The 17107-nt window shown below is 42.0% G+C and overlaps 1 protein-coding gene across 1 annotated transcript in view; it reads right to left on the reverse strand.

Moving 5' to 3' along the window:
• Window positions 1-9015: 9015 nt before the first annotated feature.
• The window catches only part of ROR2 (receptor tyrosine kinase-like orphan receptor 2), a 51567-nt gene continuing 43475 nt past the window's right edge, over window positions 9016-17107 (reverse strand). Inside the window, exons 5-8 of the mRNA XM_010568716.1 lie at window positions 16528-16842; window positions 14526-14771; window positions 12647-12849; window positions 9016-10949 (exon numbers count right to left, since the gene is read on the reverse strand). Coding sequence (XP_010567018.1) covers window positions 9507-10949; window positions 12647-12849; window positions 14526-14771; window positions 16528-16842 — 2207 coding nt within the window. The 3' untranslated portion in view covers window positions 9016-9506. The remainder of the gene's footprint in view (window positions 10950-12646; window positions 12850-14525; window positions 14772-16527; window positions 16843-17107) is intronic.

The following is a 17107-nucleotide window of genomic DNA, read 5'->3' on the forward strand; positions in this document are numbered from 1 at the left end:
TCCCAACTCTCCACCCCCCCTCTCCCCAAAAGCCCCTCATATGTTAGCATGCTTAAAAATGCATGAACAAAGTAGGTATATTAACTCCCACTTATTAAAATCAGATTATTGCAAATATGTACGCTGATTTCCAAGCAAAGCCACAAAGAAAAAAAAGAGGTTTTCTTGCATGTTATTTTGGCAAATATTTCTCCCAAGGGCATCGGCTAGTGAACAAAACGATTACAAGAAATTACAGTATGTACCATGAATACTTTTTGGTATGCACAGAACAATTTAAGGTGTTATAATGTCACACTGCCACATTAAAAAAAAAGAAAAAAATCACAGGCTTTTTAAGTTATTCAGAAAAGAATACAATGTTCGCTCTGTGTTATAGAAGCTATTAAAGAAAAAAAAAAGATTTTTTTAAACCGTGCTTTAATAACAGCGTGATTACAAGTTGGGGAGTGTTTATCTAAAAGAACAAGATGAACGTTGCTTATGGCCTTAATCCAAAACCCTTTGAAGCTGAAGAGTTTTTCCCAATGACTTCAATGGGCTTCGGTTCAGGCCTCAAGACCATTTGTCATTATAAGATGTACTTATTCATTTCAGACCAACGTCCCCCACAGAAGTGCTACATCTGCACACAGTATGTCTATAGTCAGATAGCCTGCACCAAACCCCACAGCCACTTAATACAATAATCTTCTGGGGAGCAGAAGATGCCTTTTTATAATGCCTTTGTGCTGTATCTAGCATGAAGCATAATCTATCATGAGGGTACTAAGCTTGTCTGCAGTATGAATTCCCTTGTACCTCATGAATTTCCCCTCACAATACCTGTATGAAGCACCAGCAATTTTGTAGTTTACAGGAGAAGAAACAACAGAAACCTGCATAATTTACAGTGGGTCCTACATGGTGCCAATGACAGAGGTGGGCATTCAGTCCAGAATTAACCCCAATCCTTAGACAAACAGAGTTAGGAAAAATACTCAGCCTAACTAGACCCATAGTTTTGGATCTACTTAGAGCAGTTTAGAAGACTACCACCTTCAGCAGCTCAGCACTGGCTTTCAGCACGAGGCTCCTGCCTGATAAGTGATGCCAATTCCCTGACCTCCTCCAGTGCTAAGTCAGTGGCTTAACACCTTGTCCTGGTTTCAGCTGGGGTAGAGTTAATTTTCTTTCTAGTAGCTGGTATAGTGTTATGTTTTGGGTTCAGTATGAGAATAATGTTGATAACACACTGATGTTTTCAGTTGTTGCTAAGTAATGTTTATACAAAGTCAGGGATTTTTCAGCTTCTCACACCCAGCCAGCAAGAAGGCTGGAGGGGCACAAGGGGTTGGGAGGGGACACAGCCAGGACAGCCGACCCAAACTGGCCAAAGGGGTATTCCATACCATGTGTCATCATGCCCAGTATATAAACTGGGGGGACTTGGCCTGGGGGGAATCGCTGCTCAGACACTAACTGGGCATCAGTCGGCAGGTGGTGAGCAATCGCATTGTGCATCACTTGTATATTCCAATCCTCTCATTGTTATTATTGTTATATTATTATTATTATTATTATTATTATCATTACTAGTTTCTTCCTTTCTGTTCTATTAAACCATTCCTATCTCAATCAACGAGTTATAATTTTTTTCCTGTTCTCTCCCCCATCCCACTGAGGGGTGGGAGTGGAATGAGAGAGCAGTTGCATGGTGCTTAGTTGCTGGCTGGGGTTAAACTACAACACACCTCCAACACGGAGTCAGCCAAAATGACCGGCTTGAGGTTGAGGCAGGTAAGGACAACTCACACCATTCTCTGCTGCGTGTCCCAGAGCTAGGAAGAAGCTTGAGCTTAGAGTACCCTGCCTGTTTTGGAAGTGAATTCTCCATTGGTCTGGGTGGATTTGTTTCTTTTAATGTGGAGTAGCTCTTTCCACAAAAGCAGCCTTAACAGATGCCAACAGCAGAGAACTGTTAAGAGTTGAACTGCTTACGTCAGATACCTGGATAACATAATGGGTAAAGAAATTACAAAAATATTCATTAATTATAAGCAAAGATATTGCAAAATGTTGATAAAAAGCCAGCACTTGTGTTTTGTAGGATGCAAAAGTGCAGGCTACAGCAAAGTCAGCAGCGAACTTGCACTGAAAACCAACGACCTTGCTTCCATGCAACCTTTTGTTTGGGTTTGCAAGTTAGTGAACAAAATCCTCACACTTTTACCGCTGCATGCTTTTCAACATGTCAAGACTGAGTTCATTTGTAAACCTATCTATTTATAAATATACAAACTGTGTCTTTTAGTCTGTCTTTAGAGAACAGTATTTCAAGTAGAGGAAATACATTAGTGAATGCTGTGGTTGTCCTCTGAGAAATATCTAACGGAGGGCAAGGGCGAGGAATATATTAAAGGAACCAGGAACAGAGGAAGCAAAGACAGCATGAAATACCTTTGCTTCATACATACAGAAACAGATTCTTTATTCCCAGTTCTCTCAGTGTTAACTATGTATAATTTGAAATGCTTCCCGTATAATTTGTACCAAAATGATCACCTAACTGAGCCGGGAACAGAAAGATACACGGTGGAGACACGCATTTAGTGTGGAAAAAAGACAGTGGGAAAAAGCTGGAACACAACATCCCCTCCTTGGTATGAAAAGCACACAGCTATTAGCTTTTTACAAAATATTTCTCCCATCATTTCAGGTTACATCTCAGATATATATTTAATTCAAATCTGATATGAAAGTAATTAAATGGCAAACCATATCAAGTTATGAAAAAACATATTCATAGGATTAAAAACAGAGAGAGACAAAGATCTTTACCATAGCTGTAAAACCTCAGACTACATTTGGAAATAATCAGCCTCAGCTGAAATCATATTACATCTAAATTAAATTAATGCTATGCACCTGAAATGTTTTTGTTTTTAAATGACTTCAAGACAGTCCCTATGTGGTCAATTACTTCTTTAGTTTGCCGCCTGTTTTCCTACCCACCATCCCATCTGTTAATTACAACGTCTTTTGTGGTTCTGAAAGGAATTCCTTTCATTTGTGAATGGTGGAGTATATCAAACAGTTACCTCTAAAGCAGACGAAGAATTAGAGTTGGATTTCCTCATAAGATTGTTAAAACTGATTGTTACGAATCAAAATTACAACAGATTCCAACATCTCCAGTGACTACTTCGGTAGTTTGAAAAGAAATTTGCAAGAAGTCTATGTGGAGGGTGGCTCCTACAAAAAATATCTTCTTCAGTAACAAATATAAAATATGTTGCAACAAAAGCACTTTCTGTAAATCTCCCTGATGATTATTTATCACTTGGTGTATGGAAACAAATATTCAATTAAATGAATACAGTAATTTTAATCTAACTTTTCCCCCTTAATTCCACCACTTCTAGAGTTAACAAAAGAACCTACTGAACAGATGGGCTATTTCCAGTTTTAGACACAGGTCTTAAAAAGGACAGTTAAACCATCAGGTACACTGTAATTGAGATAAAGTAAAGTTCCTCTTTCAGATCAATAGAAATGAGAAGTAGTTACATCAGATTCTGTGTTCCCTCAGTATCATATTATTTTAAATTCCGACTCTCCTGGAGATTTACAGCCCTGTGAACCCCATACTATTTCCAGCTCCTGCCATAACCTCAGTTATATTACTTCCCCCTGCTTGTGCAATCTTGCAGTATTCAGCTAAGATTTAGAGCCATGTTTTTACATTTAAAGCAACTGGACGGGGCCCGGGTCGGGGAGAGTGCCGAGACCCTCAGCACAGGTGTCGGAGGGAGAGCGGGAGTGTAACTGTGACAGTGACAGTCCCTTCTGCAAGTCCTCCGGGTGGGCAGTGCCCCATGGGTCCTGCCGGGGGATCGCTTGTGCCGGGCTCACCCCACAAGTCTTCTCCTGGCACAGACCGGAGCACTGTGACCGACTGGAAGCAGTGCCAGGGAAGGACTTCACTTCGCATGAGGCGGAACTGCGTTTGGATTCAGAGCTGCAAAAGACCTCACACAGCCCTGGAGCATCTGCACATCACAGAGAGGGCAAAGAGAAAAACCCCCTCTAACGAACTGCAATTATCTGAATATGCATTGCCCCTTGCTGTTTCATGTCTGGATGCACGTATGTGTACGTACATGTGTATGCGTGTACGTGCATGTGTATGTGCATGCACGTGCACACACATCTCATTTGACACAACACAGAGCTATTGCCTTATATTCCAGGATATTTTTTCTTCTGAAAACAGGCATGCATACACACATGCACATGCAGGGGTTGCCTTCTACTTGAGGTCACAGAGCAAACCAGGGGGCCCAGTCTTCTGCAGTGGGAACGCAGTGTTAGGAACCCCCACCATGTATCTGTCAAGGAGGAGCAGTGGCTATAGAGTCCAGACACTACAACTCTTCAATATCAAATGTAGGGCAAGACAGGAATATTAGGTGCAAAATGTTTTTACAGCGTTTTTCTAGAAAGGAAACTCTGCTGAACCAACTCTCCTATATTTTTTCACAGTACATACAGTATGTTTAGGTATATAGAAAGATCTGCCTCACCAGGACATCACGGACTTGGTTTATCTTGCCATCTGAGTACTTTTAGTATTGCTTGATAGTCCCTAGACTGCTCAGACCTCATATTGCTGACCAAAGGAGTCAACAACTTGTCATAACTGCAAGCTGGGCAAAGCTGAAAGATTACACAAGGTCACTTCTGAAAAAATGAGAACAAAATTCAGTTTTCTAATAAGACAGAACTAAACCTTGTTCACTGAGCCATGTCATTGTTCATGCTGTATGCTACCACTCTTCTAATCCTCTAATAACCCTTTCCCAGTATCTGAGAAAATCCCCAAAACTTGATTCCTGCCATTTCACTAACATTTCATAGATTTATTTATAGAACAGGAACATACATTGTTTCTTACAATATAAATTTAGTCCCTTTCCTCAAATAGAGGATGGCTTTGCTGGTGGATTTTTTCTTCATATTTTGAGTAATTGAAATGCTGGTTTTGAGAACAGTTTGCGGTAGAGTTTGCCTGTCTAGAAAAAGAGTTACTGTCTATGCAGGGTCAAACTATGACTTAAAAACATTAAAGCGTGGCTTTAGTTGAAGATATAACTGTGCTTGTAGCTGGGTGTTTCATCCTTGCATTTGTTTTGGTGAGCACCTCAAGGTCTGACATCTTTTGGGAGTGCTCCAACAGGTGTCTCTGAGCTCTCTCCCAGAAAGCATCAGACCTGCTCCCTGCATTCCCACATGGCTGAAGTGAGATGATTTCTTTGAACACAGAACCAAGTGACATCTAATGAACTCTTTAGATAATGAGTGAGAAAAATCCAAATTCATATCTCTAATAAAAGTTTGAGGTACTGTTACTGTGAAGTAATTTCCTTTTGACTTACTGTGATGCTCATATCCATGGTAGATACAGGAAGCAAAGGATTCATATCTCCACAGGGAGCATGTCCTTCTGGATCAGCCTTTAGGGAAATCATTAGATGAAACTGTGAGTAGTGACATTTAGATGAAGGTGAAGGAATGAAGCTGCTTATCAAAGCTGATAATAATAAGGCCTATTTGTACTTATCAGTTTGCACTGTGGGTGAATCCTCTGTTCTTACACAGCTGTTTATACTGCACTGTTCATAGTTTTGTCTTCCTTATAGTCCCAATGGGTGAAGCAGATGAAAACACCCCACAATAACCGGTCTTGGACAATATCAGAACGGGATTCACATTGGTGTTCTTGCCAAGCTGCACTAGCGTGGTGGAGGAGGTGTGCACATCGAGAGTCACTTATGTTTCCCCGCTCACACTACAAACCATCCCTCATCTTCCCTGCTCTGCGATTGCAAATCCGTTCCCCATCTACCCCACATGCTTTTGCAAACAGGGACCGACACTTGTTTCAGGCACAGGCAGATGCCCGGTTGACCAAGCCACTGTTGGATCCTACAGACCTTTGGTTCTTTATGCTCTGGGACACATGAACCCTAAGAAAGCCCTGTCATGGGTCAAGGCTTTCCCTTGGCCCTTGTGACTGTGCTACACCCAAAGTTCTCCTGCCTTGTGTTTCAGTTTCTCCCTCCTCACCTCCTCCTCACCAGGACTCATGAATACAGGCAGTGTCAACCTTCAGGCTTGCCGATGCTGGGCTGGTCTCCAGCCCTGCCAGTTTGCCCTGCCCTAAGGTGAATCCTATGAGAATTTCCATGCTCTGCAGGCATAGGCTGCACATAAAAGAAGAGGCTGATGCCACCAGAGTTCCTTCCACCTCCTTCTCCACAACAGTCTGAGCCAAGATCAGACACCTGCACCATATCAGAGAGCTAGGTTTGAGTGAGGACAGCTAAGCCAATTGACATGGGCAGGGGGGGAGGGCATGCACCAGGTCCAGTGTCATATACCACTCACTGGAGATGGGGAAGAGGCAGTCTCTGTAAGCCACAGCCTCCTGCCTCATCAGTGGGCTGCTGTGGACACTACCAGCGCTCTATCCACTTTTCCCAAGGTCAGTCCCTGTCTTCTTAGGAAGATTGTATGGGCTGAAGCAGAGTAGGGAACTAGCAAGGGGCAAGAGAAAACTTTTGAAACATCCCACAGCCTTCTCAAAAACACCTTGCCTTCTCCTGGCCATCCAGACATATATTTGTTGCCTAGAAAAGTCCTACCACCAGGACAAACCCCAGCTTTGCTAGCCTTGGCAGGAAGAAGTAACTTTGCATGCCTTGGTGAGCAGCATTGTGCTGGCTTTCCTGGGCCCCAACCCTTCCCTCCCCTATTCCCACCTTACCACCTTGTCCCATCTACTTACCACCACATCCTTTCCCTGCTTTTCTTTGGCCTTGCTTCCAAATCTTGAGGAGGAAAGGCAGATCCTGACTCTGGCTTGGTCTTTGCAGCAGGCATCACCGGGGGAGTAGCCAGTCCATATGACTTACAGTAGCCGCTAACGTGTTGGTAGTGGTAACCACTTGTGCACCAGTGCTCACCTGAGCTGCAGACGAGGTGTTTGCATGCTGTCATGGCTCCAATCATGACAGCTCAGGGAAGTGCATCCACACCACCAGAGGGGAGAAAACCCCTCTGTGGTACTGTGTGTATCACCAAGGCTGGCCTAGAGAATTGTATAGCACCCTGGCATCACTTTGAGAGCGCATCCACATCTTAGTGGGGATGGGAAAGTCAGTATAGGAGTCTGTCCTATTTTTTCTGACTATAGTGATTTATAGGCTTGAATTTATGAGGCTTGAAGAAGGGAATTAGGAGTTTCCCAAACTGTACCCAAAGAACCCAAAGTCGTAATGCTCTGTCAGAAATGGGCTGAACTTCAGACAGTGCTGTACAGAAGCTTCCACCGACTGCCACTTATTCATTTATTATATCTCTTCTCTGACTGATGCAACTGTGGTGTAAATGGACCACTTACTTTCCATTTTTCAGGCACTAAGTTAGCAAAGGAAGCCAACGCAGCTGATTAATGAAGTTCATTAATCTGAGAACATGAAACCTAGAAGAAACAAAGAACTTAAAGTAAATAAACTTCACATTTTTTAATTTATTTATCCTTTATTTAGTAATAGCACCCAAAGCTGCATTATATTAACAAAAGTAATAAAGCTTTCATATTTTATTCCTACCAGTGCATTTCCAAATCCAGGTGAAATGCTGGAAACAAGTAATGCTGCCATACCATGAACACAGGGTGTAGATCACAATGATACACAACTTACAAGTGAATCCCAATGTAATAAAATAAAGAGTTGTAGTTTAGGTATGAAACCTGCAACCTAAGGAACTGTGGCCATCTCTATTTCCACAAAGTACCATAACAAAACAGCGGCTGTAGGAACTATAAAGATTACATACTTAATCATACTTTTTGCATCACTTTATTGAATACTCCATGTTGGATGTACAACTTATAGCTATAGTGTGTGTTGGCTACAATGCTACAGTGAGAATGTGTATTGCTTGTATTACAGAAAGGGTCATGAAATGTATGGACCTGTCTGCACGTTTAACAAAATGAAACAGCAATACAATAAAACTGCACCACGTGTGAATATTGTCAATGGTTAAGTTATAAAGTCATTCATTCAAAAATCCAAATATTTCAATGAAAAAAAGTATATAAAATGTAGTAAAACATAAATTACATTTAAAGGTCTGTACATGATTCATCCTGCAAATAGAAGCACAAAACCAGCACTTTGTACAGTATTGCTTATTTCGGTCTTCTAAAGTTCAAAGATTCATTTTCACTAAAGAGGCAGGAAAAAAACATGGTTTCACATGCAATCCAGCAGTAATTGTGGTAAATCAAGTAAGTCTCTAAGCCCACACAAAACCCAACACTTTTACAATGTAGGAACATGCATGTGGAGCCCTTTTCTATACCTGATAACCAATATGCAATTAAAGTTGGATTGTTAAGTTAGTGCACACCTACAATATCCCCTACAATATCCCCATTTTTGGTTAACAGTGTATTAAGGCTGCTTGCTGCTGAAAATACATAGCAGAGAAGGAATACTTTCATCCACAAATGCAGTCAGATGATCTCTTTTGGAAGCTTCTGTCACAGTCATTCATTGGGAATGATGAAAGCAAGCCATCCTCTCTCCTCTCATGTTATTCCACAGGATGTTGTGGATGCTATAAGTTTATGTGGGTTCAAAATCATTTGGATAAATTCATGGTAGAAAATTCCATCGAGGGCTATTAAACAGAAAAAAAATTCCACTTCTGGCTTGGGAAGTCCCTAAGCCACAAATTGCTGGAGGCTGGGGAAATACCCTGGGGAAATTCTACAAGGGAAATTGCCCTTGCAGTCTTCCCTGGGCAGACATTATCGATGGCCTTTTGAGACATGCTACTGGGCTGGACAGACTTGTGGTCTGACTCAGCACAGTCAATTTTATGTTCATTTTCCTTACTTTTCTGTTTATCGTAATACAAACACGGATCAGTATTCTCAACTTGTTATTTTTTCAGACTCAAAAAGCAAACAACAATCTCGTGTCCATTATATCAAAGAGATAAATACTATAAACTAAGCTGTCCATCACATCCAGGGCACTTCTTTACGCTCAGAGCAATTCTGCAACCATAGTTGGATTCCTTTTTGTGTTATTGGTTTAAGCATAATTCACTAACATTACACTCACATATCATGATATACATGAAGTGCAATGCTACTCTGCAATACGTTGCACAGCAACAGTACATAACTGAAAAGCAGCTTCCCTCAAGAACTGTAGGACAGTAAAAAAGATTAAACCCAGCAATTCTATACCATCATATTTGCAAAATCTGATGGTGGCAATGGTCAATAAACCCCGTATATGATTACTGCTGCACTTTACATAGATGTAGGTTTTTTAGTTTTCTTTCTTTTAGTCAGATCAAAATCACTGCTATTAAGCCTAAGGATCTACAGTCTCCATGCATGGAAGTGATGTGATTTTTTTAGTAAGAGGCCAAATTCCTTAGGCTTCTGATTGAATTTCTGCTTCGTCCATCTGAAGTGTGTCATTATCACCCAGCAATTCTGTTTCAGGCACAGAGCCCTCCTCTTCCTCCTCCTCCTGGACGGGATTCTGGGCGATGTCTTCTGTTCCATTGTGTGTGTCATCTGTGCCCTCCGAGAGCAGAGCAGCCCTGTCAGCCACCGACGCATTGGAAGGTGCTGTTGTTACGTAGCCTGTGCTGGTGGATCCGCTCCCACTGTGGTGAGAGCCTGGTTTGGGAATGATCTGGGGAGGCATTTGCTGAGGAGCCATTTGCATTGGAATTTGGACGGGATAAAAATTTGGCAAGTAAGCGCCATAGGCCGGCATTGGCTGGTAACCATTGACTGGAATGTAGAGCTGAGGAGGTGGGACCATCGGTCTCATCTGCCCTTTCATTTGTATGAACTGCGGTTGAGGGAAAGCTGGAGTTTTCTGCTTTGGTCCAATGTACCTAGCATTGCTGACGTTGCTAACAGGGCTTGTGCTGAGAGAACTTGTTTGTGTGGTGTTGCTTGCCCCAGAGGTTTGCGCCGAGCTGTTGTAATTAGAAAGGTTTCCCCATGTTCTTAGTCTGTTGTGTATATCTTTAAATCTTGGTCTTCTGTTGGGAAATTCATTCCAACACTCCAACATCAAAGTGTATATCCATGTGGGGCAGTCGTCAGGACATGGCAAAACCTGTCGGTTCCTGATCATCTCGATGACATCCTGGTTAGAATAACCACAGTAAGGCTGCAGGCCATAGCTGAAAACTTCCCACAACACAACTCCATATGACCATATATCTGAATCAATAGAAAACTTGCCATACATAATAGCCTCAGGGGACATCCACCGGATAGGAAGAAGGGAATTTCCCATCAGCTTGTAGTAATCAGCAGCGTAAACTTCCCTGAAAAGGCCTAAATCAGATATTTTCACATTCAGTTTATCAAACACCAGTATATTTCTAGTGGCCAAGTCCTTGTGGACAACATGGTGGCTTGAAAGGTATTCCATTCCTGCAGCTATCTGAGTCACAATGTGGAAAAAGTCTGCTGGTTCCAGAGTGGATTTTACTGTCTTGTCATCGTCAGTGCTGCCAACATCTGAATGGGGAGATCTCATCACCAAGAACTCATGGAGGTCGCTGTGGGAACAATAACTAAATATCATGCTTATGGGTTGTTCCTTCGTCACTATTCCCAGCAAACAAACAATGTTTGGATGCTGTAATCGTGATCTCATCATTGCCTCATGTTTGAATTCTTCCCGAAGAGCCAGTTCTGCTTTGTCTTTAAGTGTCTTGATAGCAACAGCTTGCGTCTGTTCACCTGGTGCTGTACCAAAAAGATGCCCCTTGTAGACTTTGCCAAATCTCTCTTCTCCTAGTTCCTCCATAAACCGCACAGTGGACAGATTGATTTCTTTAAGTTTAGCCTAAAATATAGCAAAGAAGATAAATAAGTCAGTAAAAAAGATCAGAATGTTTTCTAAACAACAGAATCTCTTATTAAAGAAAAGCTCCCAGTCGTAGATGCTCCAAATGGAAGATAAATTGGGCCAAAATGACTATCCAGTTTTTTGTATATTCACATCAGTATATTGATTTTACAGTTAATCTTGAAATGAGTTATACTATTATCAGAAGTGTAAATTGAATTATGCTGCAAGATGATGAGTATAATTATTTTTACAAAGGAGCAATCATATTTTCTGCAAGCTAAAGGAATAATTGGTTCAGAGTAAATCTGGCAAACAATGACATCTATTAACTGCAGGTGCACTTGCCCTACAGATCAATCCAGAGGTGCCCACTGGAGATCTGTCAGAAAAGCTGTGGGCACTGGCTGAGGAGGTGGCAGCCTTGGGATGAACTGAAACATCTCTTCCAGCAGAAGGAGGAACAAACCCTGTCTCTTTCGGTTCTGCAGTAGCAGATATGCCCTTTCTCCTCTGTTCCACTATAGGAATGGCCCCTGCCTGTGGGCAGCAGTACACAGTACCCCTGCTGAGAAACCTCACACTAGCTCTGATGAAGAAGGGGGTGGAAGGGGAGCAGAAGGAAGAAGGAATTTCTCCCCGCTACGTGAAGGAAAAGGTGGCAAAGCCAAAAGTGAGAAACCCCCAGAGCCTCCCTCCTGCAGCTGGCAGGGAAAGCAAGGGAGTTTGTGATGGTCATCTAATGGGTCTATCCCGACCAGCATGGGCTGGAGGAGTCTCTGACCAAGCCAGATGAAGCCGGCACAGCTTCACACACAGGCCACTGCAGCAGGAGGGAGCAGGACAGGCTGGAAAAAGGCTTTAACAGGTGATTTGGGAACAAGCTCTGATTTTGGTGGCCAACAGACTGTGGTCTGGACCAGGCAGTTTCCAGCATAGCCCACACTCAGCCATTAAACCTCCCCCTTACCACACAAAATCAATGCAATTTGTTACAACCAGTAATATTCTGCAAATATTCTACAGTTTCTGAACAGATGTTGCCAATTGTTTCAAGTTGAGCATTGTTTTTTAGAGCTTGCATCTTGTAAATGCTGTGATTAGAAATTCAACATTAGCTCTGAACAGGATTTTAGCTCAGAGATCAGTTAGTTGACCCAGAAAATCGTATGCAGGAGCTGAGATCTGTAGACAGAAGTTCAAAGCCATTTTCATTTCACCATCCTTTGTGATACACAGCCTTAGAAACATGTTGCACCCCGGCTCAGCTCCCCACTCGGTGGTGGTTCAGAATACCAGCAGACTGAGCCGATGGATTAGACAAGAAATCCCACTGTGCATTCTGCTTTAAACAAGCAAACTGTCCGCGTCATTACCAGGAGCGAAAATGAGCTGCAGGCTGAAGACTGGATCAGAAATAACACTTCCAGTCAGTAAGACAACAGGCAGAATGGGGATTGACAGGTAAGGACAAATGTCATAAAATACTTTGTCCTGAAAGCTGTTGCCTGAGGCCAGGATTTTGAGATACAGCTAGTGAGTGTGAGACCTGGTTTTCACTGAAGCAGATGGCCAGCACAGTACGAAAATTAGGTCCCTTAGAACACAGCTCAATTCTAACACTGACAACCCGAGACACTGAAAATCACGACACCTTGGAAATACGTGGCCTAAGCAAATTCTGGAAAAAATACCTGTTTGTGTTGATTAATGAGTGGCATTTCCATGTCCTGGCTAGGAGATGCCATTAGCTGGCGGCGCTGTGGTGTAGCAGCAGATGCCTTCTGCTTGTTTCTGCACATACAGACCAGGAAGAAAAGGCAGGCAATAACCAGAGGGATGGCTATGCTGGGAACCAGGATGTAGAGGATTCCCATTTTACTGCTGTCACGTGGACCTGTCAGGTGCAGAAATGTTCATTGTTTACAATATGTATTTTTAATACCTTCAATACTAAAGCAAAAAAAACCCCAAACAAATCCAACCCCCCAAACTACGGTATGATTATTAATACTATATTTTAATGCTATATTTTAAACATAAACTCCTATAGCTTGAAAACAGAAGTCACATTACCGTCTCCCCTTCTCCATAACCTTCCATTAAATATTCCAAAGAAACTTGAATGGACATAGCAACTAGCAGTATGATGATAAACTAGGAGCCCCACATTTAATGTGTTGACTGTAACAGTATGTGGTTTATTTCACTTTATTTTTGAGGCTTCTGGTTGTGGAAACTGCAGAACATAGGCCAGAGTATCATTGCATTATCTTGTTCAGGGGAAAAAAAGCAAGTGAGTAGTCTTCATCACAGTATATAAAGCAGTGAACTCAATGTGATAAACCACAGGACAACATTGCAGTCTGGCCTTCTCGCCCAACTTCAGCCATTTCATCAGCACTTTGCCCACTTTTTACCTCCACTGGTACTATTTCTGCCTAGAATAAAATAAATCTCACTTCTCACTGGCAGAGATATTATTTGTTCTGTACTTAATAGAATTAAAGTGCTTTTATCTTACAGTGAGACAGACATGAAAGAGCCAACCATACACTTAATAAGACTGTTCTGGAACCTTCCTAAAGTGCTTTTTTCTTGATACTTGGAGACTCTAGGAAAGCATAATGATGTCCAAAATGTTCACTGGAACAGCCTGGGACGTTTTCTGCAGTCGTGGTTTTGCTCTTTGTGGCTGCTGCTTTCACCACAACCACATCCCAGTGTTATCTTTACACCATGTTACATGCAACATAGAAATATATTATAAATGTCAAATCATGTTACTGTAAATAAGTGAAGTAACTAAAAAATTTCATGTCAATTTTGAGTGCTCTTAAATATCCATGCAATCTGTAACAAAACCTCTTTTATGGCTTCCATGATACATCTGTTGCTGCAGGAAACATGCTTTTCTTCCTAATGAAGCACAGTACTAAGCTGCTTTGTCGTGTCCAAAGACTGTCACCACTGTAACAGCTCTAGACTGAAGACTGTGCCAATACAGGGAAGTGAGTGGGACAGTATTAAGCTGCGTGCTTTTTATTTTTGCTGTCAGTTGTGCAGTACAGAGCCACTAGCAGATAGTGTAGGACTTTTCTGATAAGATCATCTGTTTTATGACGTCTCTGCTTCTGCACGCCACATGGTTTCCTTCCAACCAAGCATGGTGCTCTATCTCCCTCTAGAGGATCTGAAAATCCTTGCTGCCTGCAAGTTGCCATACAGAGCGAAAGCAATATGTAGGGTGAGCAAACCAAATACATACAGGTGATAAGTACATCAAGTCTGGCATTTGACAAATTAGAATACAAACTACAAATCATCGTTAATTATTATCTAAGCTTAAGCACCCAATATGTAACAAAAAAGTGTCACTATCTCAGTTACAAGCTCTGATCTCCAGAAAATATTAAATACCTACAACACAAGATAAGGGTGCCGCATTATAGCAAGTGAAACATTTGAAAGCATAACCACCTTAAGTGAATTGTACTTGTAAAAATAGGGAAAATTCAAAATCACACAGGACTCAGGACAGTAGTAGGGGAAAAAAAGAAAGAGAATACATACTACAAGAAGGTATGTCACACAGTTCCATGCGTACGTTTTTATTCTTTGTAAAACACCAGGGCCCATCCATCTGACCTCCAGGATTTCGGCAATATGCATGTCCTCCACCTAGCTCTGGAAACTGTGTGCTTGTCAGATCATGGTTGTGCGGACTTTGGGAGTCCCATAGTTGGCAAGTGTGGCCAGACTTGGTAACACTGACCGTCCCTCTGTAGTCTGCTCCAGAACCATTATAGCACTGATGATCTGCAAGACAGAGTTTGACAAAACGTTGCAAATAACAAAACAATCAAGTCCAGCAAGACCAAAAAGTTGAAGTGCATAGACCATGTATGCAAAAAGTACTTGAATTTAGGTACTTCAGGATTTAAATGAAAGCTGTGGGTTTTGAAATTTCAGTTCTGCAGGTATCTGTACTCTTACACCCAGATATCTGGATTCTGCTCTTGAGCGTCTCAGCTCTATGGCTATACATACCAATATCTGGTAACTCTGGGTGCAAGTTGATACTAAGAAGCATGGATGGACCTTTTGATACAGGACAAGGTAAGTTAAACTAAATTAGAGATCTGAGTTTTACTTCAGGAAAAGTCTTCAGATGCCAACAGTGTAAACTTCCTGTCACTTTTATTTCTCATAATCTTCCTGTCTTCCTCAAACTGCTCACTTCCTAGAGAAACTAGTGCTGCATTTCCTAATGCCCCTTGCCAATTTTTCCTTCTTTTCTTGTTTAGAAAGAAGGGATTCAGGCTTTTCTTCTCTTTAGATACATCACTTTCATACCTGCTGACCTCCTATCTTTATTATCTCTCTGTTTTGTTGCTATTGTCTCTTCACACTTCTTGAGTGCTTGTCTCTCATATGTATCACCTGAACTGAATAATGCATTTTCCTGCACATTTGCAACACTAGCTTCTCCACTTTTCTGAGTTCCCCTCCCCAGAACTCAGGAATCCAGCTCTCTCAAAGCCCTTCCTCCACATCCCCAGGGTATTCACATGGAGGCTGTTCCACCAGAGGGAGAACCACTGGCTCTGAGGACCATGAACTACTTCAGCCAGACTTTTTGTTGTTTTTATTCTCATTCTTTTTGTTTGATAGCTCTTCCCTGGCTGATTTGTCTCTGTCATTGTCTTTGAAGCTACACTAGGTTATTGCCTTACTAGCACAGAGTCTTCCATGTCCGCCAATATGCCATGACCCCTGCTCCTAGCTATGGGTTCAGACAATGGATATTCAGAATAATCTTATCACACCTTGAACATTAAACATCTTTAGTCTGTTGGAACTTCCTTGTTGAACATTGTAGGGGATGGTGATTAATTGCTAGGAAACGGAGTAGGCAGAAAAAGTGTCAGCACATAATTACTGACAACGGAACAGCCCTTCTACTCCCGGATACAAATATAAATTCATGTAAGCGAGATCAATGTTTTCACCCATCCTGTGTGAGTGAAGAACGACAATTACACTCCATGTTTGATTTACAGGGTTAATATTCTTGTGGATTTCCATAGAGAAAGAATGAACATTAAATGTTTAATTTCTTAACAGATTTTTCCAGTGAAGCTTCCAGAGCCTATTCGAGGTTTATTGATAGGTAAACAGAAGTCAGAAATAGCTGTATGGGGGACTCATCCAGAAAGGCAAGGACTGAGCCAGAGATGGGGGCAGGCTTGTGGGAAGGGAAGCCTGCAACACACTGCTGCCCCTCACTAATCTGAGTCAAATTGGTTGTGTGAACACAGAGTTTTATAGCCCAGGGTGGTTAATATAACCCTTTTCAGTACCAAGCAGCATCCTTTAAACTGTCTCGCCATCCTAACTATACCTTACAACAGTGCAAAATTGTGGTCAGTATTAACGTGATAAAAAGTAGTAACATCCAGTATAGCAGTACTTCTTTTAGAAAAAGAATGACTGATAAAATATTGTGTCTCAGACCCAACCTGAGGAAGCAACAAACTCTACTTTTTCCCAGTGATGAAACACCCAGACTTACATCGGCTGAGTCTCTCCACAGGGATCCCAATCCTTATGCAGTTGGCAGCTTCCAAGGTGTCAGGTCGTGGGAGATCCTCACACTTAGGCAACTGAAGCTGCATCAAGATGAGGGGGTTTGACCTAGCAATGTTGTACTCTTGCCTACAGAGATCGTTCTCCAGAACTTCACATTCATCCCGGCACAGCTCCCGCGGCTTAGGGGTCCGAGAGCGCTCATCACACAGGGGAAACACAAAGTGGCAGAACGATGGTATAGCAAACTGTGAGCACTGATCAGACAAATGTGTGGAAGTGCCAATCATGGTAAATGCAGCTGGAAGGGAACAAAAATACTGCTTATGTATTAATGCACAAAAAGCATGAGAAACAACATAATTTTCATGTCATTTGCCTTTTACAGCTTTCATCTTTTCTTGAGCATCTGAAAGCCTACCGAGCAGTGGGGAAATGAATTCATTTCTGCTGCAAAGGAGAGTTGACAAATGCAGACAGCAAATCCAGCATCCCAGTGTCCCTCTGACGTCTGCACAGAGCTTGTAGGACCTTGGTTCTTAGGAATGTACCCAAGTGACTAGCAT

Source organism: Haliaeetus leucocephalus, unplaced genomic scaffold (genome assembly GCF_000737465.1).
Source record: "Haliaeetus leucocephalus isolate CR32 unplaced genomic scaffold, Haliaeetus_leucocephalus-4.0 Scaffold251, whole genome shotgun sequence".
Lineage (NCBI taxonomy): Eukaryota > Metazoa > Chordata > Aves > Accipitriformes > Accipitridae > Haliaeetus > Haliaeetus leucocephalus.